This window comes from Protopterus annectens, chromosome 6.part0, assembly GCF_019279795.1.
Source record: "Protopterus annectens isolate FY-2018-M chromosome 6.part0, PAN1.0, whole genome shotgun sequence".
NCBI lineage: Eukaryota > Metazoa > Chordata > Ceratodontiformes > Protopteridae > Protopterus > Protopterus annectens.
Genome location: NC_056737.1, coordinates 1,534,658,863 through 1,534,686,537, shown reverse-complemented (window position 1 = coordinate 1,534,686,537; position 27,675 = coordinate 1,534,658,863). Strand labels below are relative to the sequence as shown.

General features: G+C 43.6%; 1 protein-coding gene across 1 annotated transcript in view; it reads left to right on the top strand.

Annotated features, from left to right (window-relative positions):
* Positions 1–319: 319 nt before the first annotated feature.
* LOC122804843 (protein mono-ADP-ribosyltransferase PARP9-like) overlaps positions 320–27,675 on the top strand; it is a 1,196,663-nt gene continuing 1,169,307 nt past the window's right edge. Inside the window, exon 1 of the mRNA XM_044074996.1 lies at positions 320–450. Within this exon, the coding sequence (XP_043930931.1) occupies positions 382–450 (69 nt within the window). The 5' untranslated portion in view covers positions 320–381. The remainder of the gene's footprint in view (positions 451–27,675) is intronic.

Genomic DNA, 27,675 nt, shown 5'->3' with positions numbered 1-27,675 from the left:
TTAGCAAGTGCAGTCGAGCCGAGGGATCGGCTCCGAACCCATCAAGCAAGAAAGAAGGCGAGAGAAGACAACTAACATGGAACATTATGGTAGGTACATAACTTCTTATTATCTCTACTAAAATGAAATTGATTTTGCTTATGAAAAAATGCATTAAGTTTGGAACATTTTTGCACAATTAATCACAGGTGTCAAATAAGAAGAAAGAATATGCCAAATGCCAGTGTCGTTTTTCCTGATATTTTGTACATTTTGTTATTTGTAAACTTAGCAAAAGTTAGCATGCTAATCTGGTTATGTTTATTTTTCTCTTAGTTTGTTGATAAGTACTAAAGTTAATGCAGCAAAGACATACATCTGAAAAACCAATCCCAGGAAACAATGAGTGAGACTAGGTTTCGTGGAGCTGCCTCTGGAAGTTCTGACATTGAAATGGGTGATGATATGATTGTAAGTCTGTAACCTTTTCAGTGTATTAGCATGACCCAAGTAATTCTTGGCTGATTTGAAACAATTAGTTGTACATATGTGCTTTCATCTGTGTGAATTACAAATACATTTAAGGTTTAATTTAATGATATGGATTTTTGCAGGTAAGTTTTTAGTGCAGACCACTTTATAAACTGTAGAAATACAAATGGTTGAAAGGTGGAAAGTAATATATAAGAGCAGCAGCACTTCACCATTTCCCTTTATTATAGCACATGATTTCTTCATGTTTCACTGTTGCTGTCATTACATTTGGGTAATCTGCTGGCAGGTTGCCCTCAGTCGGCCTGATTAACAAAGTCTTGGGTCCTGTGTCAGTTGCTGTCCCTTCTTCCATGACGTCAGGTCGTCAGGGGTATAAAACATGCAGCCGATGTCTTACCTCAGTCTTTCTTGCCGTGCTATGCCCGAAGCAGAAGCAGTTCGCAAGTGCTGGTCGGCCGACTCCTGAAATTTTCGTTTTCGAGTTTTAGAACTGAAGTCTTCAACTTAAAGCTAAGTACCCCATTGGGGAAACTTTTTCTTGCTCCTCACCGATGTCAGTAAAAGTTAATAATTGCATTACTTGTGGGAAGCAAATACATAAAGATTTTCATTTGTACTGTACTCCTTGCGTAGGCCCTGACCACGACGTACCTTGCTGTCGGTTTTGTGCTTTATTTAATCAGCGCGCTATCCATCATCGGTACATTTTTGCCTCTAAATATTTTGGTTCTCGGTTTAATTATCCAGAAATGATGTCGGTTAGCCATCTGACTACTGGAATACCAAAAAAAATGCAAAGAAAAAGACAGAGACAGACCATTGAGATCCAAAACTGCCGACAACGCTTCTCCTAAGCCAGTTGCCAGTTCGCCGATACTCAGGCGCTTTTGCAACCCCTGATACCCGCTACTTCTGATTTGCAGGCCTCTACTGAGCCCCATTCGGAGTCCGGTATGCCGCGAAATGCTTCACCTATAGAACCCATGGATGTCTCTACCTTGGATGGGTCCAGAGCCACTGTGCAGGCACCGGCTTCTGAGTGTGTGTTAAGGCCTACAGACTTGCATATTAAACCAAATCCACCTTCTATACTAAGGCCTAAATCTCGATCTAGGTCTAAAAAAATGACGCCCAGACCACATGTTCAGGCCCCTATGTCTAAAAAACAAGTGATCAAAATGTCTGAAGATTTAATTACTCTAATCAGGGGTAGTCAACCCCCCCCCCCCCTTTCTAAGAGGCCTAGGCCTGAGCTTGACTATGAATCTTCTGAACAGGACTCTGTTTCTTCTCACTCTTCTAATGACCTGGATTTGGCCATACCTACTTATGAGGATTCTGATGCAGAGGATTCCATCCCCTCTGTTTACCCCCTGAGGACTTTTTTGGGGAAACCTTACGTACTTTAAGAGAGCATTTCCACTGGGAAAGTCAGGAATTTTCTGAATCCAAAAAGAGGCTTAGGGATTTCCTTCTTCCACCTCAGCGTAGGCCTTTGACTATACCACCTGTACTAGACATTGTTGATAATGTGTTTTTGGAATCCAGTATGGCCCCTGATTCCCTGCATCCGGCTCCTAGTAAACCTGACAGATACTACAGAGTTCCTGAGTCCCACAAGTTCCTTTTCAAAAATCCTGTTGTGAACCCAGAAACCATTTCTCTGGGGCCCAAGGGCATTAAGGCTTCTACTGCTAAAAAATCCTACCCCTTCTGATAGAGACTCCAGGGTGCTGGATAGATAGGGTAAAAAGGTTTATACTTCTGCAACCCTGGCAATCAAGGCTTTAAACTGTCAATTTAATATGCTAAAATATCAACAACATATCATGGGACTGCTTAAACAGAAAATGAAGTTGATTTCTGACTATGTGGAAATTAAAGATTTACAGGATTTATTGCATTCAACTGAACAAGGAGCAATCTCTGCCTGACCATGTTAAAGCGAAATTTGTTGGATGCTCCTTTGCATCAGGACCATCTGTTTGGCAATAAGGCTGAAGAAGTTCAAAAAAGATGGAAGATCAAGCTAAATCTATGCAAACTGTGAAAGATTTCTTATAAGTGCAACCTCCAAGATTTAGTAGACATTGGCCTACTAAGAACTAGTCCTTTCCAGCTCTTTCCAGATCCTCTCAAGCCAAACCCAGACACACCAAAAGCACCAGGTTTCAGTCCCAAGGGACTCTCAGAACTAAGCAATGGAGTGCTTCCACTTCCAAATCTGGAAATAACAAGACACCACCCTATGGTAAACAGTCTCAATGACTTTCCTTTAAAAGTACCAAGCACTTACCTCTCAGCCTCCCCTTTTGGGGGGAAATTGCTCTTCATGCAGAAAACTGGCAAATCATAACCCAGGACAAATGGGTTTTAAATGTAGTGTCCCAGGGATACAGATTTCATTTCTACACATTGCCAACACCAAACGGGTGGCCAGACCTGCCCCCAAATCAGTGGGCGGAGGCTCAGAAACAAGTACTTTCTCTCTTAAACATGGGGGCTATTCAACCAGTATCAGAAGAGGAAAAGTGACAAGGATTCTATTCCAGACTTTTCCTGGTACCCAGAAAAGACAAATCAATGGCGTCCAATACTGGACCTGTCTACTCTAAACACATTTCTGGACATTCCAAAATTCAAGATGCTGACTCTTCACCAGTTGCTTCCTATGCTAGTCAAGGATGCCTGGTTGGCAACTCTAGATTTAAAAGAAGCTTACCTGCACATCCCAATCGGGGAATCTTGCAGAAGATACCTAGGCTTCAAAGCAGGCTACTTGCATTATCAGTTCTCTGCACTGCCCTTTGGCTTGTTTACTGCGCCCAGGGTATTCACAAAGTACCTGGCTCCAGTAATTGCATTGTTCAGGCAAAGAAATAATCAAATATATCCATACCTGGACAATTGTCTAATTTAGGCAGAAAACCAGGCCATACTTATACAACATCTGACATTTGTAAAAAGGGTTCTAACCTGTCTAGGGTATACCATAAATGAAAATAAATCACAACTGCTACCCTCTCAAAAAATTACATTCCCGGGTGCAAGCTTGAATACAACTGCCCAGATGGCTTTCCTCACGCCAGAAAAGCAAATTCATTTGGTGACTTACTTCAAACAGGTGACCACAAAAACCCTGCTATCTGCAAGGCAAATACTGCAAGCCTTGGGGTTCATGGCCTCCTGCATTCTTCTGATTCCATATGCAAGACTGCATATTTAGAAACTTCAGTGGTACTTAAAAAGTTTATGGAGTCAACATTGTCACAGCCTGGAAACAATGATTCCTGTCATACCTTGTCTACGCCTAGAGTTCCTATGGTGAACAGAGGCCTGCCACCAAAACAAGGGACTGTCATTCACACCACCCCCTGCCGCCCAAACCCTGACTACAGACACATCAGACTATGCATGGGGTGCTCATCTGGCAGGGACGTGCATTCAGGGCAAATGGAGCCCAAATCAAATGCACCTACATATCAATCAAAAAGAAGTGCTAGCTGTACAGAATGCTCTGACAGCCTTCAAGGACTACCTTCATCCAGGACAACTAATGGTAAAGACGGACAACACCATGGTTATGTGGTACATAAACAAGCTTACCCCCTCTGCAGACTAGCCACGGCATTGTGGTACACAGCCTTGAGCTACCAAGTACAACTACAAGCTCAATTCCTGCCAGGCAAGCAGAATATTCTGGCAGACGTTCTAAACAGAAATCTCATGGACCCACACGAATGGAAACTGGAACCACAGATTTTCAATATGTTGACAAGCAGATAGGGGAGCCCAGACATAGATCTATTTGCCTCCTCCCAGAACTACCAGTTGGACAAGTTTTGCACAAGAACTCCGCACAAAAAAGCCTGGAAAGTGGATGCTCTGTCCTTCAGCTGGAAAAACCGATCAGTCTGTGCCTTCCCCCTCTGCCTCTGCTTTCCAACGTCCTGCTAAAAGTCAAGCAGGAGAGAACAAAAATTATTTTGATTGCTCCAGACTGCCCACGCCAACACTGGTACCCGCTCCTGCCAAGTGTCTCTCTAATATCCCCATGGCACCTGCCTCGGACACCTTCCTTACTGACTCAGCTGGAGAACCAGATTCTGCACCCTTAGCTCCCTACATTGAACCTTGCAGCTTGGCTAATCACTTAAATTCACCCTTAAAATCCCTCAGCAAACCTGTGATGAATGTCATATTGGAGGTGAGAAGACCTAGTGCTAGAAAATCTTATGCTGACAAATGGAAAAGATTCTGTGCTTGGAATCAATCTCAAGGAATGAGCACAGCAGCGCCCAATTTACCTTAGATTTTACAATATTTAACTGAGATGCTTCACAAGGGCCTGTCTTTTTCCTCCATTAAAATCCACGCCTCAGCCATTTCAGCTCATTATAACACAGAACCCTCTCCTCTTCTCTCATCCTCTGCTCAAGCAGTACCTCAGAGGGGCCAAGAACCTGAGACCACCCAGGAGAGCTCCAACCCCTGCCTGTGACCTTAACTTTGTATTGGAAAAACTCACTCTGCCTCCTTTCGAGCCAGCTGCTACTGCAGACTTAAAATTCTTTCTTGGAAAACAGCCTTCCTTCTGGCAGTTACTACAGCTAGAAGGATATCCGAGTTACAGGCCCTTATGGCAGTGGAGCCTTTCATCATTTTTCATGCGGACAAGGTGGCACTCAGGACCATTCCATCCTTCATGCCCAAGGTGGTATCCAGTGTGGCTCTTAATCAGTCCATTCATTTGCCAACTTTCTTTCCCAATCCACAGAACAAAGGGGAACGGATTTTGCATTCATTGGATGTGCACAGACAACTGAAATTTTACTTGGACAGAACTAAAACTCGAAGAAAATCTGAGCAACTGCTAGTGGCATTTGCTGCTGGGGCAGAGGGAAAACAAAAAAAATCAAAACAAACCACTTCTAAATGGATAAGCCGTTGCTTTAATTTCTGCTACAAGCATCACAGAAAGCCAGGGGATCAGATCTCATTCCACTAGGGCTGCATCTTCATATACAGCCTTTCTCAGAGGTGTTCATACCAGGGATATTCTAGAAGCTGCTACCTGAAATTCAGTTCATACTTTCACCAAGCATTACCATTTATCAATTTTCTCTAAATCCAGAGCTGGCTTTGCCACTGCTGTCTTTCAGGGCCTTATAACTGGTCCTAATGCTGTATAAATACATCCTACCAAGCATGGCTTTGGGAATCTACCCAAATGTAATGACTGCAACAGTGAAACATGAAGAACATAGTACAGTTGTGTACACTTACCATAAATGTAGATGTTCAAGTGTATTCACTGTTGCAGTCTTGGTTACCCTCCCTCCAGCCTACTGTTTTTTCTTTGACTATACCTCTACTTTCTGTTCCTATGCTTAAAAGCCTTTTTGGTGTATTTGCTTTTGATTGGAGGTATATTGCTGTAATTTAACATTATATTTTGCTCCCCATTCGGGGGGCACCTGACATCTGGGGCAAGAAAAACCGAGGTAATGATGTCGGCTGCATGTTTTATACCCCTGACGTCATGGAAGAAGGGATAGCAACCGACGCAGGACCCAAGACTTTGTTAATCAGGCCGACTAAGGGCAACCTGCCAGCAGATTACCCAAATGTAATGACTGCAACAGTGAATACACTCAAACATCTATATTTATGGTAAGTGTACACAACTGTACTTTATAGGTGCATCCCATTGTACCTGTGCATGCAGACAATACTCTGTCACATCCCAGTATTTAAATACATAAATAAATATTCTGTTTATTGACATTTGATTACCGGGAAAGTCTGACTAGGTAGAAGCTAATTTTCAGCAGACTCCCCCAGGAGAAATCTCAAAATTATTGCAAAATGTTTAAAGAGTAATAATTTTACAATCTTTAAAAATAAATCAAAAACATCTACAGTTTAAATAATTATAACAAATTAGATGCAGTATAAAATATTTGTTAAAATCAATACTAAGTATATGATAATCATTTAATATTTAGAGAAATTTTAGTTTGTAGAGAAATTAAAACTAAGTTAGTCTAATACAAATAGGAATTGCAATATGAAGTGAGGGAAAAACAAGCTTATGGTATATTTAGAGAGAAAGTCAGGGAAGAGAATTAGCAGTGAGGAAGTAAGTGAAGAAGGGAGACTAAGGAAGTATAAGGAATGAAAAGATACCTGTTCACATTTTGGGAAGTAGTTTATCCTGGATTTGAGCAAGAACAGAGCCAGATTGTAGCTAGACAGTCTTTCAGAGTGATTTTGAAAGATGGGAGGGAGGGTGTAGACCTGATGGATAACAGGTAAGGAGTTCCAGTCCTTAGGTTTGTAGAAGACGGACAGGAGTTTTTGGTCACTGGATCGCATTGACCGACTAGGAACCTCTTTGTGTAGAATGTTTCTTAGTGCTGGACAGGCAAATGTATGCTGGATAATTTTATAGGTGGTAAGAAGTTGTGTATATGTTAGGTGATGTGGCAGTTCTAACCATTTTAGGATTTTCAGTGCTATACAGTGGTGGGGTATGAAAGCAGTGTGTGATGCAAATTTAGCAACTTTATATCATTGCTCAGGTTTTAATTTTTGAGAAGCTTGGATGTTAATAAGCATGGGAGTGGGGAGGAGATAAATAGTGCCAACTAGTTTTAGTTGCATCAGTGACATTTTTCGCCCTGTAAAGCATCCCTAGTTTTTGCTGAGTTTTTCTTATGCAATTGTGTATATGCAGGTCGAATATAAGATGATCATCCACTATCACGACTAATAGTTTGCTTTGAGTGACTTCAGTGGTTGTATTATCAAGAAAGAAGACTTTAAATTACATTAGCATTCTGCTCTTTTTGGATAGCCAGATTGCATTATTTGTTTTCATTCTCTTCCTTCTAGGAGGTGCATGCCTGTTTAGGATATTTAGGAAAGTTGTATTGAATTCAGTTACAGCATTGTCTAAGTGAAGGATTTTTATAAAGTTCCAGTTAATTGGCTCTAGTGTAGTAGTGAGCATTCCTGGGTGAAACTTGTAAGGGTAACGTGTTGTTTTATAAACATGCTGTTTAACCGGATGTGTAAGATGTCTGGTTGTCTAGACTGGGAGGTGATCACTGAGACAGTCTCATGATCTGAAGTAGTTACTTCATTTGTTCTGCAACCTGTGGGTCTCGGATCCGATAGGCAGCTTTCCAAGCTTCAAGATCCGAGCTCCTAGCTCCTCCCCTCTACCCACAATCCCCTGTCACCACCACACTACCTCAGATCATTTTTAATGCGGCTTGAATGACTAGCATCTTGTGAAGAGCTCCTGAGCTTAGACAGGGAAGTGAATAATTTCTTTCAAAATTTTTCAAAAAAACCTTAAAACTTTAAAAGGAGAGCATTGTGAGTGTTTATCTGCCCTTTTTTGTTTTCGGGATTGCGTTTTTCTTTTCAAACCCTTCCCCTAGGTGTTTGGGCGTGTGAGTGTGTGTGTCAGCAAAATGGCCGAAGGCCATAAAGCTATTTTTTCAAAGTGCACTGGGTGTGGCCATAAGCTTTCCCCAGCTGATGGCCAAACTCAGTGCGTTATATGCCTGGGGGTTGTTCATTTATCTTCAGACTGCCAGGTTTGCGCAGCCTTCAACCCCCGGGCTGTGAGGGACAGAAGGAACAGACTTATTCTGGCGGGATTGCTTCCCCCGGAGGAGGCCTCTTCCTCCTCTCCCTCCAAGGTGCAGGCTACCCAGGTAACTTCTACACCCCTGATTCCCTCGACTCAGGCTGGGACTCCACCTCCCACTACTGCCTTGAGTACGAAGGAAGTTCAGTCTTCTCCTTCTAGGGAGCACAGGACCAAAGACAGGGAGAAGCACAGACACAAGAGGCAAGCTGAGCCTCATCCCTCGGCTCCGCCTTCAAAAACAGTTAAATCACCTCCGAGGGTGTCCGGACCTTCTCCTTCTTGGCTCCGATCTCCTTCCTTCTCACCGGAGCCGGAGGAGGAGCTCCTATCACCCTCAAGGTCGTCGAGGCGGCCCTCCAGACCCGCCTCTACGACCTCCTCTAGATCTACTAGGTCTCTCTCCGACGCCGACATGGATAGGATGATGCGTCTGTTTTTGCAGACCCAAATGCAGATGGGGGTGCTCCTGCCCCCCCCTCCACAGGGGGGGAGTGCAGCTTCAATATTTGCCCCGATTTCTCCTTCTTCAACCCGGATCCGGGTTTTGGAGTCTTCGGATCCAGGCCCTTTCGGAGCCGGGGTTTTGTCGGCGCCAGTGGCCCAAGCCTTCTCGACACCGACCATACCCTTGAGTATCACGGATCCGAGCTCTCGGGGCCGTGGGCTGGGCGTCGGATCCGTGTGAGCAGGTGCTTCTTCGGCGCCGCCTATGTCGGAGAGCACCTCCCTTTCGGATCAATGGCTTCGGCTCCGACCCCGATCCCCATCTCGGAGCCGAGTAGACTACTTTCGGGGCCGGAAGAGAGTAGTTCTCCCGCGGCGTTCGAGGTAGTGGAGAGGGTACTGTCGAGGTCTTCCAGGTCCCCGACTCGGGTTTTGGATCCCTCCACCCCCCCACTGCATACGGGCCTAACTTCCATCATCCTTCCATCGGGACTGCCTGCTCAGATCCTCCAGTTGGTTCCCTCGGAGGAACAAGAAGCCGTTGACGAGTCCTCTTCTGATAGTCCCACAGAGGAGGTGCCTCGTAAACGGACGTGTAAAAGGAGGCACTTGGACTCCACCGAGTCCGTCACCACAGATACGGACTTGGAGGAAAGGGAAGGTTCCCCAAGGTCACCCCCCGAGGATGTCTCCTTTGGAGACATCATGGAAATGTTGTGTATTGGGGGGGGGGGGTGGTCTGCCCAAAAACCTTCCTCGGATGAGTCCGTATTTCTGGAGGCGTTTGAAGTGGGCCCATCTACCTCCTGGGTGTGTCCCCACCGGCAGATCCCCTGGTAGATCTCCTGACTACCAGGGCTTGGCAGGAACCCGACACCGTGGAGCCTATCCCACGCCGACCGGATAAAATCCTTAGCCCCCCTTCAGACAGGCAGGTTTGGGCCAAAGGGTCTCCAGTTGATGCCATGTTGGTGGCTGCTGCCACTAAAAGAGAACTCTCCCAGGAGAGCTCCACGGTACACCCGCCGGACAAGGAGTCCCAGGCGCTGGACTGTATAGGGAAGCGGACCTTTGCTTCAGCAACCTTCTCCGTGAGGGCACTGAATTATATGGCGCATATCATCAGGCTGCAACGGGATTTGATCAAGGAATACACTGCAGCCCCTCCTGAGTCCATGTCGGTCGAGGACAAAACCGTGTTCTCGACACACATGGCCACTCTCAAGTCCATTTCAAATATGTCCATGCGGCTACTGTCTTATGCTACGGAGGGAGCCGCAAGGGCCAGCGGAGCAGATGTTGTCTTGAGATGTCACGCCTGGCTCCGTCTTTGTAATTTCGCAGAACCTTTCAAGGCATCCTTCGCGAACGCACCCTTTGACGGTTCTTCGCTTTTTGGCAAGACCATATGCGATACACTAGTCCAAAGCGAGAAGGACGGGAAGACGTCTGCCGTTGGAGTCTGCTTCTCGAGCCCCCAACGTTCCTTCTCAAGGAATCAGAGAGGGCAAAAGAAGCTGTGGTTCCGTAAGTCTCAGCAATCCTATCCAGCTTCGGACTCCGTGCCCTCCAGAGGCAGAGGAGGGCAGGGTGGATGCCGGCCCAGAGGCAGAGGGGGACCACAGTAACCGGGTCTAGGGAGCCCTTTTCCGAGAGACCCGCGCAACAGCCCTGAGGGCTTACCCGACTGTCCTGCTCTGGAGATAGTCGGGGGGTGTTTAACGAAGCACCTGTCAATGTGGGAGCCCATCACGAACGATCGATAGGTGCTCCGAATTATATCCAGAGGCTACAAAATTCCCTTCCTATTTCGTCCTCCCTCAGGTGGTCGCCTCCCCGATGTCCCACCCAATCAAAGAGAGGCGGCGACCGTAGAGATTTCAAATTTGTTAGAAAAAAGAGCCATCCAGCGGGTCCCGCCAGACCAATCTGGATTGGGTTACTACTCAAGGTTCTTTTTAGTGCCAAAAAAGACGGGGGACCTCCGGCCCATTCTAGACTTGTCCGCCCTGAACATGTTTGTTCCTAAAGAAAAATTCCGGATGGTCACTCTACAATCTATTCTCCCCTTAATGCAGGAGAACGACTGGATGTGCTGTAGACCTCAAGGACGCGTACTACCACATTCTAATGGACAGACGGTCCAGGAGGTTCCTCCGCTTCCGGCTAGGGGCCAGTCATTTCCAGTTCAGGGTCCTTCCGTTCGGACTCACCTCAGCCCCCAGGGTGTTCACCAAAGTCATGACAGTGGTTGCGGCCCACCTGAGGCTTCAGGGCATAAGGGTCTTTCCGTACCTAGACGACTGGCTCCTCACAGCAACCAACAGGCATCAACTTTGTATCGCGAGAGACTATGTGCTGTCTCTTGCCGACAGCTTGGGCATCTCAGTCAACATACCAAAGTCTTTTCTTAATCCTGTGCAAGCATTAGATTTCATAGGAGCCAGGCTAGATTCCCGATCTTCTTGGGACTTTTTGACCTCGGACAGGCTGTCCAGCCTCTCACTCCAAGTTTTGGCTCTTCTTCGCACCAAGGCCCCACCGGCGGAGTTAGTCCTGAGGGCACTAGGCTCGATGGCAGCGGCTATCGGCCTCTGTCTCCATGCTCGCCTAAGGATGCGTATATTACAGTGGACACTCCCAAGTTCAATGGTCACTGTTACTCCACCCATTGAACACTCCTATCCCCCTGAGCAGAGTTTGCACGGAATCCCTCCTGTGGTGGCTTCACTCCCCAGAACTCAGGCAAGGGAGACCTTTTGTGATCCCCCCCCAGGTCACGTTAACCACGGATGCTTCTCGCCTAGGGTGGGGGGGCATTGTTTGGGCAGGAACGTCCAAGGTACGTGGACCTCATCGGAGACCGCTTTGCACATAAATGTTCTGGAGATGAGGGCAGTGCTTCTAGCATTGCAGGCTCTCCAAGACCATCTACCTCTAGGAACAATTGCAATACAGACGGACAATATGTCAGTGGTCTGGTATATAAACAAATAAGGGGGAACCAGATCCTACCCTCTTTGTCGAGAAGCCATGAGAGTTTGGGAATGGGCGATATCCACCAACCGCTTTCTGATAGCAACGCACATTCCGGGATGATCCAACATTCTGGCGGACAAATTGAGTCGAGTAATTCTCAGTCCTTACCAGTGGTCTCTCAATCCGAAAATTGCGAAGGAAATTTTCCTTATAGCCACATTCTGGCCTCGTCAAATCTGGTTTCCATACCTGCGGTCTCACAGTCCCCCCCCCCCCCTTAATCCTGGATCCCATTCCAGATTTGATATCGCACCCAACGGGGTGCCCAACACCGAACCTGGTCAACCTCAAGCTCGCGGCTTGGTTGATCCAGTTCCACTAATGGCAAGGACTCCCGGTATCTCGTCACCAGTGAAAACTATTCTGGTAGCGGCTCATAAACCGTCCACCAGGAAAATCTATAATAGTAAGTGGAAACGATTTTCTATCTGGGCTAACAGCCAAGGTCTCAACCCATTTACTGTTCCGATTCCTACAGTATTGGATTTTTTGTCCATGATTTTTGAACAAGGGGCCAGTGCATCAACGGTCAAAGTACAGTTGGCAGCAATATCCCTTTTTCATGTGAGAGACGGATTAGGATCTCTAGCATCTACAAAATTGTGTAAGACATTCTTGCGTGGCGTTTTCCTTCTCAAGCCACCAGTGAAATCCGTGACTCCCCCTTGGGACTTACCTTTTGTTCTGCAAGCCTTAACGAAACCTCCGTTTGAACCTGCAGCTTCTGTACCCCTTAAATTTCTGTCCTGGAAAACAGCATTCTTGGTAGCCATAACTTCTGCTAAAAGGGTTTCAGAGCTCCAAGCTTTGTGCATGAAACCTCCCTATCTTATTTTCCACAATGACAGAGTGTCTCTCAGGACTAACCCGTCTTTCTTACCAAAAGTGACATCTGTGGCAAATATCAATCAGACTATCAATCTGCCAGTGTTTTTCAAAAATTTTCAAAATAAGGGAGAATACATGTTGCATACACTAGACGTACATAGACAGTTACATTTTTACCTGCACAGGACCAAAGATGTTCGTAAGGCTGATCAACTCTTTGTGTCATTTGCTCCTTCATACATGGGAAAACCTATATCCAAAGTGACACTGGCTCATTGGATTTGTCAATGTATTTCTCAGGCTTATAAGGCATCAGGCAAAACAACCCCATTCAAAATCCGTGCACATTCCACAAGGTCCATCGCAACTTCTGCAGCCTTCTGGTCCAGGATGCCGTTGGACGACATATGTTCAGCAGCCACTTGGTCTTCTGCTCATACGTTTATTTCTCATTATAAGCTAGACATGATTTCTAGAAGCAGGGCGTCCTTTGGCTCCGCGGTGCTTCGGAATATCCTCCCATAGACCACCCAGGTTTCTTTGTTTAGATAGCTGGGGACTCTGTCCCACAGGTTGCAGAACAAATGAAGTAACTACTTCAGATTTAGAAGTTATGTACTCACCATAACGTTCCATCTGAGTAGGTACTTAATTTGTCTGCAACCATCCCCCCCTGCCATCCCCCTAACCTGTATCGGGTTTCTAGGATCTTTCTGATTCTTGAGAATATCTGAACCTGTTTATTACAGGTTTTTTCAGGTGATACAGCAAAACTGATCTGAGGTAGTGTGGTGGTGACAGGGGATTGTGGGTAGAGGGGAGGCGCTAGGAGCTCGGATCTTGAAGCTTGGAAAGCTGCCGTTCGGATCCGAGGTCGGATCCGAGACCCACAGGTTGCAGACAAATGAAGTACCTACTCAGATGGAACGTTATGGTGAGTACATAACTTCTAATTATACCTGCGATGGAGTATTTGCTATGGTGTGATACTAGGATCCAGTCTAATACAGAATTTGATGTCTTGCTGTAATGTGTGGGGCTATTAATTAGTTGTATAAAACCATAGAAGTTCATATTAGATGTAGAAGAGTTAGAGTTTGTCCAACCAATTGACATTCACATCATCTAGTATTTTTTTTTTCTTGTGGAAATGTTATGGTTATCCAATGTGGGATATTTATTTATTCTACATTTGTTGACTGGGTTAATCCAGCTGAGCTTAGTGGCCCATTTTCAGCAGAGACCTGGGGAGAAAAGTTCCAGAGTGAGATACAGTTTATTTGCAGAAGAAATTACATTAATGCAATCATTATTATTCACTACATACATACAGTGTGTGTATAGTTTTACAATAGTAGTTGGTAAAGAAGTTGTGGCAAGAGTAAAATATTATAACAGTACAGATGGAATACATAAATTGGTATATATCAACGTTACAAATAATAATTTGTAGACATTTTGGCTTGTATAGTTACAATAAAGGAGAGAGAATGGGAGCAGAGTTGAGAGGAAGAGAGATGCATAAAGGAGGTGGAAAGGCTAAAAGATAAGATAATAAGTTACTCAAGGAAAGGGGGGTAGTGAGATTATATAGGAAAACGGGGCTAGTGAGATTATACAGGGAGAGAGTGTAAGTGGGAGGGGAGGACGTGATAGGTGCCTTTGATGCATGGGAAAGTAGTTTAGGGAGGATGAGTGCAGTGGCAAGACCATTTAGTTTTTAGGTATTCTGTAGTGGCTGTTTTGAATTGATTAGGGTGTTTAAGGGATCTAATTTGTAATGTAAGTTTTTTCCAAGATATGGTAGGGTTGTTGTAGCTATAGTGGTTGCAACCAGTTTTGGTCTTGGGCTTATATATTTGTAACAGGTCTTGGTCAGAGCTGTAGAGAGGCCTATTCGGGGAATATTTATAGATATTAGGAGTAAGGCTGGGACAGAAAGAGCACTGGTATAGGATTGAGTGAATTATTTGTAGTTGAGAGAGGAGGAGCTGGTGGGGTAATTTTAGCCAGTCTAATAGTCTTAGGGAAAGGCAGTGGTGAGATTTATAAGTATGGTTTGCAGCAAATCTAGCCACCTTTTTGTAGGTTGATTCGAGTTTGGTGAGGAGTTCAGATTAGTAAGAATGTGACAGCTATACAACAGGCTAGGAAAAAGGTATGCAAGTTAGTTATTTTTGCCTTGCTTGTTAACTTTTTGTTGCCGTAAAGGAGTCCAGGTTTTAGGTGCATCTTTTTAATACAACTAGACACATGTAAATCAAACTTAAATTGGTCATCGATTGTGACTCCTAGGAGTTTAGTGCTTGATTCGACTGTGATAGAAGTGTTATTGTGAGACTGTATAGTAAAAGTAGTTTTGAGATTAGTGAGGTTTTTGGGGAGAAAGAGTAAGCGCTTAGTTTTCTTAGGGCTGAAAATTAGTTTGTTGTCATAGAGCCAGGATTCTATGGAGTTAAAGGATGCTTGGATGGCAGAGTTGAGGTCTGAGGGAGTGTCTGCGATGATGATGATGATGGTTGAGTCATCGGCATATTGTATAAGGGTTGACTGTGGACAAAGAGGTATGTAGTAAATTAGTGAAAATATTAGAGTAGTGGGCCAAGGATAGACTCTTGGGGGACTCCCATTTTCACTAGGAGGGGAGGGGAATAGAGCAGAGAGCCATTTGACAGATTGCAGATGATCAGAGAGATAGCTGGAAAACCAGGAAATAGAAGGAGAGAAATTAAGGTTTGATAGTTTGGCCAGAAGAAGAGGGTGGGAGACCGTGTCAGAGGCCTTGGAGATGTCCAGGAATAGGCAGAAGACCAGTTTACTGTTATCACGAGCAAGGAATATAGTACTTATGAAGGATATTAGTGCAGTTGTGGTGGAGTGTTTGGGGCGGAAGCCGTGTAGAGTGGGTGTAAGTAGGTTTTCCTGAAGTAGGTGTTGCATAACTTGTTTGTGGATACATTTTTCCAGTATTTTTGAGAGGGGAGACCAGCTTGGGATATCTTCCAGTGTAGCTGTATTGTCACCAGTAGGAACATAGATGCAGTAATACATATTTGTTTATAATTGTTGATTTTGAGGAAAGCAATAAGAAGCTCTGCTGAACTAAATTTTGGTGTTGGTTTGCTGTAAGGGGAAATAAGGTAGGTATTGGGAAATATTAAAGCAGTACCATCACCTTTCCTCTTTATATGTTCACTACAGATGATATAGCCAGGAGGTATAACTTCGGAGTCATGTATGCTGGGTTTAAGCCAAGTTTCATTTACATTGAGAACATCAAGCTTATTTTGGGTAATCCAGGCATGTAGTTCCGCAGCTTTATTTCTTATACTTCTAACATTTATTGCAGCAAAAATTAGATCACCAGTCTTAGGGATTGGCCATTGTTGGGTTACAGAAGTGTGTGGGCGAGAAATAGCCTTGTGTTCATTGTGATAGGTGGGGCCAGGTGTAGGCTGCATATCTCCTTGTAGAAGGATTTTAGTATATTGCAGAATTATGCATGCTTGTGTTTGGAGACGATTTTTGTACTTAATTTTGTTTTGGTTTGAGTTGAAGTGCAATTAAGCAGCCTGTATTTGGAATAAAGGTGAGGGGCAATATTAGGTTTGGTGCAATGTGTGGAGAGTGTAAAGATAAAGTATGGATAGGTGGTTGGGACAGAGTTGGATTGATACCGCAATATATTATTGAGTCATGGCAGGATGACCGATTGCACAGTAGAAGGAGAAGAATAGAGGATAAGCTGTAGAGTAGCATAATTAAGTACAGGAATCTGTATTTTATAGATGTCAGGTAGTGGAGAAGTAGCAATGAAGAAGGGAACAAGAAGATGAAAGACAGTAGGAGATTTGGTGATGGAGGATTCTGAAAGCTGGAAGAGGACAGGTAAGGAGAGAAGTATTTTCTATAAAGGAAGAGTAGTAGGTTGTCCTGGTATCTTAAGGAACAGAGGAGTATTAAAGGTTTCAGTATAATAATATATTAAAAATAAGAAGAAATGGGGAGTTGTTTGGGAAAAGAAAAGATGCAATGTGGAATAGATAGGTACTTTTAAGGAGGGTTGTGATTATAAATGGATATAGTGAAAAGCAGTTTTGGAGGGAGAAAGATAGTTGGGAGGGAGGCTAAAAATTTAATAGAGATAGGGAAGTAGGAAAAAAGAAACAGAAGTATACGTATAGAAGTAGTACGGTTATTGGGAAGAGTTGTGGAATAAGAATCACAAGTGAAATGTGTATGTAGGAAGTATAATGTTAGAGTAAGAGGAAGTGGGTGGAAATTGGGCGTAGGGTAGGGGAGCAAAGCAAACCCAAGAGTATTGGTTTCTCACCGTCAGGTCACTTTATAACTCAGGTCAATCAGTTTATAGCCATAACAAAGCAATTAACAAAGAGATGCAAGAAAAACAGGTTGTCATTTCCTGAGACTAAAAAACTGGCATATGCAGTATAAACTACGGGTCAAGCAGAAAGGGACAGTGGCCAATTTAGTAAGAGATCCTTAGAGTGCACGGACTATTTCACAGATTTTCAGTCACACAGCAGGCATGTATTTAACTGATTTAAAGTTAATATGCAACAGTATTCTTCATGAATGCTTACACTAAACACTGACAAAATTCTCAGTAAACTTGTAGGTGCAGGGCCTTATGGCAGAGCTCCTGCAATATTAAGGTCAGATGTTGTGACCACAAGCTCTGCTCTATGAAAGAAGATAGTGACTTGAGTATAAGAGGAGACAACACGTTAGATTTACAATGCATATTAATACATTCACACTGTTTTGCTCTATTCATGCGGTGTTTAAAGGAGATGTGAGAAGAGCTGGATGGAGTAAGCATGAGGGTGGTTTGGGTAGCCGTGTTCTTGGTGAAGTGGTTAATTTTTGTTCAGGAAGTTAATGTGTAAGCTGTAGATGAAGTGCTGCTGTTGTCTTTACAAAATTGTAATGGGGTACTTCTCTAAAAATCACCTTCTGTGTTTAGACCGTGTGATGTAATTTATAATAAGGGAATTCCTAACTGCTGTTTATTAAACCAATTCCTTATGTTTTTTTTTAACATTTCTTTCTATTGCATTACTATTTGCACATTGCTTTTTGGCTATTGCCACATGCATGGTCAATATAAACAGAGACAAGAGATGAGGAGTTCTAAATGCTGAACCTTTCACTATATGGATTTTCTTACTCTCAGCCTCTTCTCTGCAATGTACGACAGTGGGTGTAGCAGACATTCCAAGGAGATTGCCCTCTTTTCTGACCGAGATTGAGCAACTGATGGGGCTTCCACCAGATGAAGCTAGAATGATACATTTTACTGCTTATTTGGTGTCTTCTTATCTTGTGGAGGTCCTCAACATAATACTGGAGTTTGTGGTTGGCATTTATACCAATTTTTAAACATGTTCATTAAATTATCACTTAAGTGAAAGAAATACATACATTAATAGGAAACAAAACAAACCATATTAATGTTATTCACACATTATATATTGCGTATAAGTTTTCTTTCTTTCTTTATAACAACTGTCATTCACTCCAGCATTATATAAATTGCTCCGTTCCTACCTTCTCTTTAGCCTTATTCATCCTCCTAAACATTATTCCTCATGCATTGTCCCAGAAATTCCATTTATTTCTATGTAATTTGCTCCTTCCTTTTTCTAAAGATACCACTTGCAGTTATTTTATCTCTTTTAGTACATCAGTTACAGCTGGTTTTGATTTTAATTTCAATTTTCTAATTGTTTTTGGCAAACAATAGAATTAAACTTAGTAAGGCCTTACTATGTCTAGGTAATTCAGATCCTGTGTCTCAGCTCAAAAGAATAATTTCTTTAATTACAGCCGTTTGCCACTTTCCCTGAGTATTTCTGGCAGAGTACTCCAGAGGGAAGTTTTAAAATCTGTCAACTCATTACACTCCCCAAAAAATATTTTCCCAGTTAACACTCTTTTTCCCATCACACCTCTAGCGTTTATCTTCCTCAGGAAAAATCTGAAATCTGCTTGAACTAGGAAAAATACCTATGCCAATACTTCCAAACAAAAAAATCTTAAACCGTGAGACACCCATATGCCCTTCTATTTTTCCTTTGTAAATTGCTTTCCCAGTCTCTTCCAACCTTTTCTAACCTCTTCTAATTGATTCTTTCAGTTATCATGCAGTATTTTATATGCCCCATTAATTATCCCTTTCTTAACAACAGTTTCTGTTCTAGACTCGAATAAAAACTCTACCAGAGCTTGTCCTTCATGTAGGATTCCTCTTTCCCTTTCTCCTTGCCTATTCTCCAATATCAGTCCCTGGTAGGGAAGGCAGTCTCTAACCTGCAGTCCAAACTTCTGCTTGGCTCATCCAACTCCATCATTCCCCACGCTAGTTGTTTGCTCCCAATACCTTGTTTCCTTTCCAGTTTTTCTCCAGTAAATTCCAGTTCCTTTTGCTTATTTTGTTTACCAGTACTTGCTGTCATTCCTACTAACAAAATCTCCTTTCTCGATTCCCTATTTGACTTGGTTCTTAGAGTACTTTTTGCAACTTTAGGAATATAATATTTTGTGTTACATTCTTAAGGATCTGTGCTCAACATTCTGCTCATAAGTTCATAGATAAGTACTAGGATAGCTGCCCTTGTGTGTCACTTTAATTTTAGACAGTTTTGCTTTTTGTGCTTGAAATAACCTATCCTATTTGGTTATACATTGGCTTTATCCATCCCATGGTCGATTAATTATATATTACCCATAATGAGAATAACTGGAACATACCATAGAGAGTTTGAGGAGAGCAGTAGTACAGGGGGCAGTCCTGGGTTAAATTGTTTTCCAGCCACAGGTCTAAGTTGTGCTTTAAAATGTTTTCCAGCCACAGGTCTAAGTTGTGCTTTAAAATGTATTTTCCATAGGAAGAGAGTTTCTTTAAGAACTAATGCGTCTTTTTTGCCCAAAGTGGTATCCACGTTTGCTTTAAGCCAAACTATTCATCAGTGCATTTTCTTTCCTGAACCTAAAAGTGAGTGAGAAAGGATACTCCATACCTTGGATGTCCACAGACAACATGGGGTGCTATCTTGACAGAACTGAATCTTTCAGATCTTCATGTCAGTTATTCATTTCTTGTGACTGTAAGAAGAGACAAACTTTATCAAAACAGAGCATTTCCAAACAATTGTCTAGGAGCTATTCCCTTTTGTTTTACTCACAATGATAAAACTATTCCAGCAGGATCAAGGCCCACTATACCAGGGCCTTAGCTTCATCTATGGCATTTTGGAAAAGGTTGAATTCTTGAAGTATTGTAGAAGCTACTATCTGGTCCCCTGTGCATACTTTTAAATTCCCTATAAGTTGATTTCTTCTCTAGGTCTGGATCAAGTTTTGCTAGGACCATTCTCCATGTACTCCTGGACCCTTCTTTCTTCTCCCAAATATAGTTAGCTGTGGTAATCTATCCATATAGCTAAGGCCACTCCAGCAGTGATCAATATGAGGAAAACATAGTACAGTTGTGTAAGTTGATATTACCATAACAATAGATGTTTGATCACTGCTTTGTTTTTGTATGCCAGAGTGCGTACGTTTATTTTTGTTCTGAAGATTTTTTTTGGTTAATTATGATATAAGCAGTCATACATTTATATAAATGAAAACAAACCATATTAACATAATTTTAGTTGCAAACAGTATACATCACTTATACGCTATCCAGTCACTGTCAAACATTGAGCAGTTCATTCATATCCTGCCTTATTTTAAACCTAATTCCTCATCTGAATGTATTCCTCCCACAATTTCCATTTTTATTCCATGAAATTTGATCCTTCCCTTCCCATTTCCACTTGTTTTATTTCTTGTTACTATATTGCTTCTAGTATAGTTGGTTTAGACTTTGATTTCCATATACTAGTAATTGCTATTTTGGCAGCTACCATTATTAGACTCGGACCTTACCATGTGTAGGCAATTCTGATTCTGTATCATAGCTCAAAAAAGTCATTTCATTAGTCATGCTAATTTTGCTCGTCCAGTATTTCTGAGAGTAGTCTGCAGGGAATTTTTAAAGTCTGCCAACTCATAACATTCCCAGACAATATGTTCTTAATCACCTCATTCTTCCCCACCACACATCTAGCATTTGCTATCTACCTGAGGAAAAATTCTGTGTTGTCTACTTTGGGTATAAAATACCTATGTAAACACATAAAAGCAAAATCCTAACTATTCTAGACATTGTTCCATATTTGAGAGACATACATATATCCCCCATTATTTCTTTGAGAATTGCTTTTCCAGTCTCTCTTCCCAATCCTTTCTAACCTCCTCTGATTGATTCTTATAGTTATCATGCAATATTTTATATGCTGTACTAATTATTCCTTTTTTTAACAGTAGCTTATGTTCTAGATTTTATTAAAAACTCTACCAGTGCTGGTCTTTCACTTAGGAGATCCCTATTTCTTTCTCTTTGCCTTTACTCTGATATCAGTCCTTGATAAGGGAAGGCAATCTATAGTTTGCAGTCCAAATAAATTCTTGATCTTTTCCCATTCTGTTGTCTTTCTCTGTCTTAATTATTTGCTCCCAGTATCTTGGTACTTTTGCCATTTTTCTCCAACAAATTCAGGCCCCTTCTTGCCTATTTTCTGTACCCTAATTGCAGTCATCCCTATCAGCAAAATCTCCTTTTTTCATTCCCATGTTAGCTTAGTTCTTAGAATACTTTCTTCTACTTTATGAATGTAATATTCAGTATGGTTATTGTTATTTTCCTTAAGGATCTGCATCCAGTATCCCATTTGTCCTTGTTACTTGAGCTCCCCCCCCCATTGTGTCATCATTCCTTTCCACTTTGAATTACAGGGTTCTGTTTCTGCTATGTACATGAGCTTTAACTGTGCAGCTCTGAAATACCCCCTCAGATTGAGTAATCCCAGATCTCCATGTTCTATTGGAAGAATCCACTTATCCCACTTGACTCTTGCCATCTTCCCCTTCCAGATACAATCCTTCAGCTCTTTATTAATTGCTGTCCACAACTTCTCTGGTTGGTAAAAGTATGCCTGACTTGTGTATAAAACTAAAAGGACTAAACTGTTTTAACTGCTTGTATCTTGCTATCCATATCCATAAAATAGAGCTTCCCATTTCTCAGTTTTTGTATTTTCTTTTGTTTAGTCTCTTCCCACATATCTTTAGTTGCCACACCAGAATTCGTTTTAATCCATACTCCTAAATACTTCATTTTATCATGGCTCCATAAATATGTATATTTGTGATTTACTGGCCCCGGGGGGGCCTTTTTAAGCCTAGACATGTTTCCCAAAGGTGAGACTGAAATGCTTTGCCTTATGTCTGTAAGGTAAACACCTTAATCATTATGCCTTAGGTTGTCAGAGAGATGGCAAAAGAAAATTAGAAGAAAGATTCTTTGTAATATATGAAATTGGAATAGAGTGGTAGATGTTATAGTGACACAGTGTAAGATTCTATGTGATTTCTGTGTTAGATGTGATACTTCCAGAACTTATAATATAGGGCCTTACACGGGGTAGGTGTTGCAGTTTGTAAACACTTGGATACATCCTTCCTATACCCTCTTGTGTGGCTTTTCAGACTTCAAAACTTGTGTTTTTTATATACCTTTTCGTTTTAACTGGTTAAAGTGACTAAATTCAAGCTTTATTTTTAGCCACAACCTTGACCAGTGGCACTTGGTGCATAAAATATTAATCTGAAGTTGTTAATCTTCTTCCTAGCCATCACTGATGGGTTTGGTTCCGAGCCCTCGGAACCGAGTTGGCCTAATACCAAGCTCGCGTGCACCAAAAACTCTCGAGCTAAGTTACTACCCACAACACCCTTCTCCCAGTTACCTCAGATCTCATTTGCCTTGCAGCCATATAGCAGCGTTTCACCGAGCTCCCCAGCTAAGTATTGTGTTTTTCAAAATTTATAGTATTTTGTGAGTTTTTCCTCTCAAACTCTTCTATTTATTGATATCTTATTCAGCTCTACCCACGGGTATCCCTTTTTTTTGTACCATCATTGGTAAATGCCCTTTTTACCCTTGTGGCATTCTGAATACCATTGTTGGTATTTCCTCTCTCTTTCCTTCCTTTCTTTACTCTAGCTAGTTGTTCTTCTTTCGGCTGCTCCCGTTAGGGTCACCACAGCGGATCAACTGTTTCCATTTCTTCCTGTCCTCTGCATCTTGTTCTGTCACACTAACCACCTGCATGTCCTCTCTCACCACATCCATAAACCTTATCTTAGGCCTTCCTCTTTTCCTGTTACCTGGCAGCTTCATCCTTAACATCTTTTTCCCAATATACTCAGCATCCCTCCTCAGCACATGTCCAAACCAATGTAATCTTTCCTCTCTGGCTTTGTCTGCAAACCTTCCAACCTGGGCTGACCCTCTAATATACTTATTCTTAATCCTGTCCGTCCTTGTCACATCTAGTGCAACTCTTAACATCTTCAGCTCTGCCACGTCAAGCTCTGACTCCTGCCTTTTTGTCAATGCCACCATCTCCAACCCATGTAACATAGCTGGTCTCACTACCCTCTTTTAGACCTTCCCTTTCACTCTTACTGGTACTCGTCTGTCACAAATCACTCCTGACACTCTTCTCCACCCACTCCATCCTGCCTGTACTCTCTTCTTCACCTCTCTTTTACACTCGCCATTACTCTGAACTGTTGATCCCAAGTATTTAAACTCATACACCTTCGCCACCTCTACTCCTTGCATCCTCACCATTCCTCTATCCTCCCTCTCATTCACACACATATTCTGTCTTAGTCCTGCTGACTCTAGTTAGTTGTTTTATTGTGGTATGTCTGAAAAGAAAGGGACTTTGGGGTTTAAGCATTGCTTTTCCTGCAATGGTAAACTCACGAATAGTGATCTACATGAAGAATGTTTATACTGTTTGGGGGTTCCACAATTATATGTGAAACCTCCCTGTGACATTTGTGCCAGTTTCAGTCAGCGGATGCTGAATGAAAGAAGGAGTAAACTAATTCTCAAAGGCCTGCTTCCTTCTCCTTTTTCTGAGGCTATTTCTGCACCGGAGGTCTCAACCCCTCCATCTATGGACAAAAAACGTCCTCGTTCTGACCCCTCTTCACCGGCAGGTGATAGGGGCAAGCCTCATAAGCATAAGGCCCATAAGACTTCCATGGAGCACAGGATTGCCTCCTTAGTACTAACCACCTTGTCTCCGAGCTCTGCTCCAGTGGCCCCTACAGAGATTGTCATGACTTCCTTGACGCCGCTCAGCACAGACGGTTACGGTTCCTACCGTGGTTTCGGCTCTGACCATATTGCCTGCCATTACCCTCAGCACTGACGTCCCCCATCTCTCTTCTGAGATCAGTACCCAAAGACCTCTTCGGAGCCGAGAATGACTTCTACTGCGGCTATTGCTTCGGCTCAGAGCCCGCTCTCGGTACCGATAATCCCTCTCTTGTCTGTTTCAAAACTGGAATCCTCAGTGCCGACTTTTACTACACCACGGACCCAGTACTCCCCATCTTTGGATCCATTTGCTGGACAAGCCTTTAGTCCCTTTTTGATTCCCCCTCAGGTGTGTCAGTAAGGTCCACTAGGAGCCTATCTGAGTTGAATGTGATGTGCCTCTTTGATCAGCTGCTGACAGCCTGGGGGATTACAAATTTTCCTAGAACCCACCCACTTTGGGTTTTGGGTCCATTGCCCCTGCGACTCCCTTGTATTCTCGTTCCTTGGACCCTTCGGTTCCGAGGCCCATAGCTTTGATGTCTGTGGGAGGACTCCGTTCCTCGGCACTGACATTGACCTTGTCTGAGGCTCCGAAGCCCCTTTGGGTGTCTGTTCCTTCGGAACCAACCCTTCCTCAATCTCATGCTTGTTTCGGTTTCTGGTATGGCTCTGGTGGTTTCGCCGGCTCCATCTTTGGATCCGAGGGTGACTCCCACCCGGGTTTTGCTTGTGGCTCCATCCCCGGGAGCAGGCCGCATGGAGCGGGGTATGACTCCGGTTCCGGGCTCCCATTTCTCTTCAGGTGGGCCTGCCTTCCAGGTGATGGAGAGGGTGCTTGCTTCGGGAAGCAATCCTCCTACATCAGATTTCCCCTTGCTCCTTTTGAGCTGCAGCTTTCACAGGCCACCCCCCCCCATGGCAACGCGAGTGCATGCCTCAGGAAACCCCTGTACATGGTAACCCCCTTTTTGAGTCGTCTTCGGATGCTCCCACTGAAGAACCCCCTTGGAAACGGATGTGTAAGAGGAAACGCATGGACTCCCTGGAGGAGTCCCTTACTGATGATATGGACTATCATGATGGGGAAGGGTCCCCACGGTCACCCCCTGACGATGCCTCTTTTGGAGGCATCCTGGAAATTTTGAGGCAGACTGGAAGCCCTCCAACCCTTCATCGGAGGAATCCATATTCCTGCAGGCCTTCCGCTCTCGGCCCTCTACTTCTTGGGTGACCCCCCCTGATGAGTTAGTCAAGCTCATCGTGCAGTGGGCATGGACCCTCGTGGGTCAAGTTTTGGATGGGGCACGTGATAAAGTTGCTTCCCAACTTGCCACCCTAGAGTCTATTTCCAACTTGTCCATGAGGTTGGTGTCCCACGCAACCAAAGGGGCAGCTAGATCTGCGGGTGCAGGCGTAGTTATGAGACGCCACACCTGGATGCACATTTGTGACCTTGCGGACTCCTTCATGTCTTCCTTTTTAAATGCCCCTATCAAACTGTCAGCTTTGTTCAGTTCTAAAGTGAAGGACACATTAGCCAGGTGCGAGCAGGACGGAAAAACCTTGTATGCCGTTGGCCTATGTTTTTCCAAGTCTCAGCACTCCTTTTCCAGGAACCAGAGGAGTGGAAAGATGTGGCACAAAAAATCTCAAGGCCCTTTCCGTAGTGCATGTGGTGAAGACTCCCCCAAAGGCAGAGGGGTTCCATTAATGGAAGACTCCCCTTTCGGGGTAGAGGGGGTCCCTGAAATCAGGACTCCAGGGATTCTTTCTCCGGACGACCATATCAGTGCTCCTGAAGCGTTGCCCGTTTGCTTTCCCCTGGAAGCAGTCGTGGCTCATTTCTCTCTGCACCAGTCTGTCTGGCACTCTATTACAAACGATCAATGGGTGCAGAGAATAATTTCCAGAGGTTACTACATCCCTCTAATCTCTTATTCAAGACCCCCAAAATCCCTTCCCAATGTTCCACCCAGTCAAAGGGAACAGGCAGCTTCAGAAATAGCAAAGTTGTGTATAAAACGAGTCATCCAACAAGTCCCTCCAGACCAGTGCAGATCCGGGTTTTACACAGGATTCTTTTTGGTGCCAAAAATGACCGGGGAGTGGAGACCCAATGTTCTTCATGTTTCACTGTTGCAGTCATTACATTTGGGATAATCTTCTGGCAGGTTGCCCTCAGTCGACCTGAATTCCAAAGTCTTGGGTCCTGCGTCGGTTGCTGTCTTCTTTTCCATGACGTCAGGTCATCAGGGGTATAAAGCATGCAGCCGATGCCATTTTATTCAGTCTTTCTTGCCGCGCGGTGCCCGAAGTGGAAGCATTTTGCAAGTGCCAGTCGGCCGACTACTGAAATATTCGAGTTTGAGTTTCAGAACCAAAGTCTTCACTAAAGCTAAGTACCCCGTTGGGGAAACTTTTTTCTTGCTTTTTACCGATGTCAGAAAAAAGTTAATAATTGTATTACTTGTGGGAAGCAAATACCTCATAAGGATTTCCATTTATACTGTATTCCCTGCCTAGACCCTGATCGCAACGTGCCTGGCTGTCGGTTTTGTGCTAGATTTAACCAACGCACCATTAAGCATCGGTATATTTTTGCATCAAAGTATTTTGGAAACAGATTTAACTATCCAGAAATGTCATCGGTTAGCAATCCAACTAATGGAGTACATAAAAAACACAAAGAAAAGGACAGAGACAGGCAGTCGAGATTCAAAACCAACGACAAAGCTTCTCCTAAGCCAATCGCCGGTTCGCCGGTACTCAGTGAGGCGCTTTCGCAGCCCCTGATACCTGCTACCTTCAAGTCGCAGGCCTCTACCGACACCCATGTGGAGTCCGGCATGCCGCAAAATACTCAAGGTATTGGACCGACGGATGTATCTCCCTTTGATGGGTCCGGAGCCACTGAGCAGGCACCGGCTTCTGAGGGTGTATTCAGACCTCAACATTTATATATCAAAGCGACGACAGCTGCAAAACCAAAGACAAAGGCAACTTCTAAAACTAAAAAAACGACGCATGAGCCACGTGCACAGGCCTCTATGCCTAAAAAACAGATGATCAAAATGGCTGAAGACCTTATTACCTTGATCAGGGGTACCCATCCCCCTTCAGATAAGAGGCCTAGGCAAGACACTGATTATGAATCTTCAGATCAGGTTTCTATTTCCTCTGATTCCTCTTCTGATCGGGAATTATCTATACCTCCCTATGAGGATTCTGATGCTGAGGAGTCTATTCCATCTGCATCTCCTCCAGAGGATTATTCATTTGGAGAAACCTTGCATACATTGAGGGAGCATTTTCACTGGGAGAGTCAAGACTTCTCAGAATCAAAAAAGAGGCTCAGGGATTTCCTCCTTCTCCCTCAGCACAAGCCTTTAGCCATTCTCCTGTTTTAGACATTGTGGATGATGTGTTTTTGGAGTCGAGCTTGACCCCTGACTCCTTACCTATGGCTCCCAGTAAGCCTGACAGTATTACAGGGTCCCTGACTCACATAAATTTTTATTTAGAAACCCTGCTGCTGATCCTGAAACTATTTCACAGGGTCCAAAGGGAGTTGAGGCCTCAACAGCAAAAAAAGTACCCCCTCTGACAGAGATTCGAGGGCACTAGACAGATGGGGGGGGGGGAAGGTTTATACATCTGCAACCTTGGCAGTCAGGGTCTTAAACTGTCAATTTCATATGCTTAAGTACTAACAACATGTTATGGGATTGCTGAAACAGAAAATTATGTTGATTTCAGAATGTACAGAAAATAAAGAATTGCAGGAATTATTACATGCAGCTGAACAAGTTGGAAAGCATACTTTGCAATGTGGCTTTGATTCCTTAGAGGCCTCCTGCAGGGCCACAGTTACTGGCTCTGTGATTAGGTGGCATGCCTGGTTAAAGGAACAAAATTTGCCCGATCATGTTAAAGCTAAATTGCTAGATGCACCTTTACAGCATGATTCTCTGTT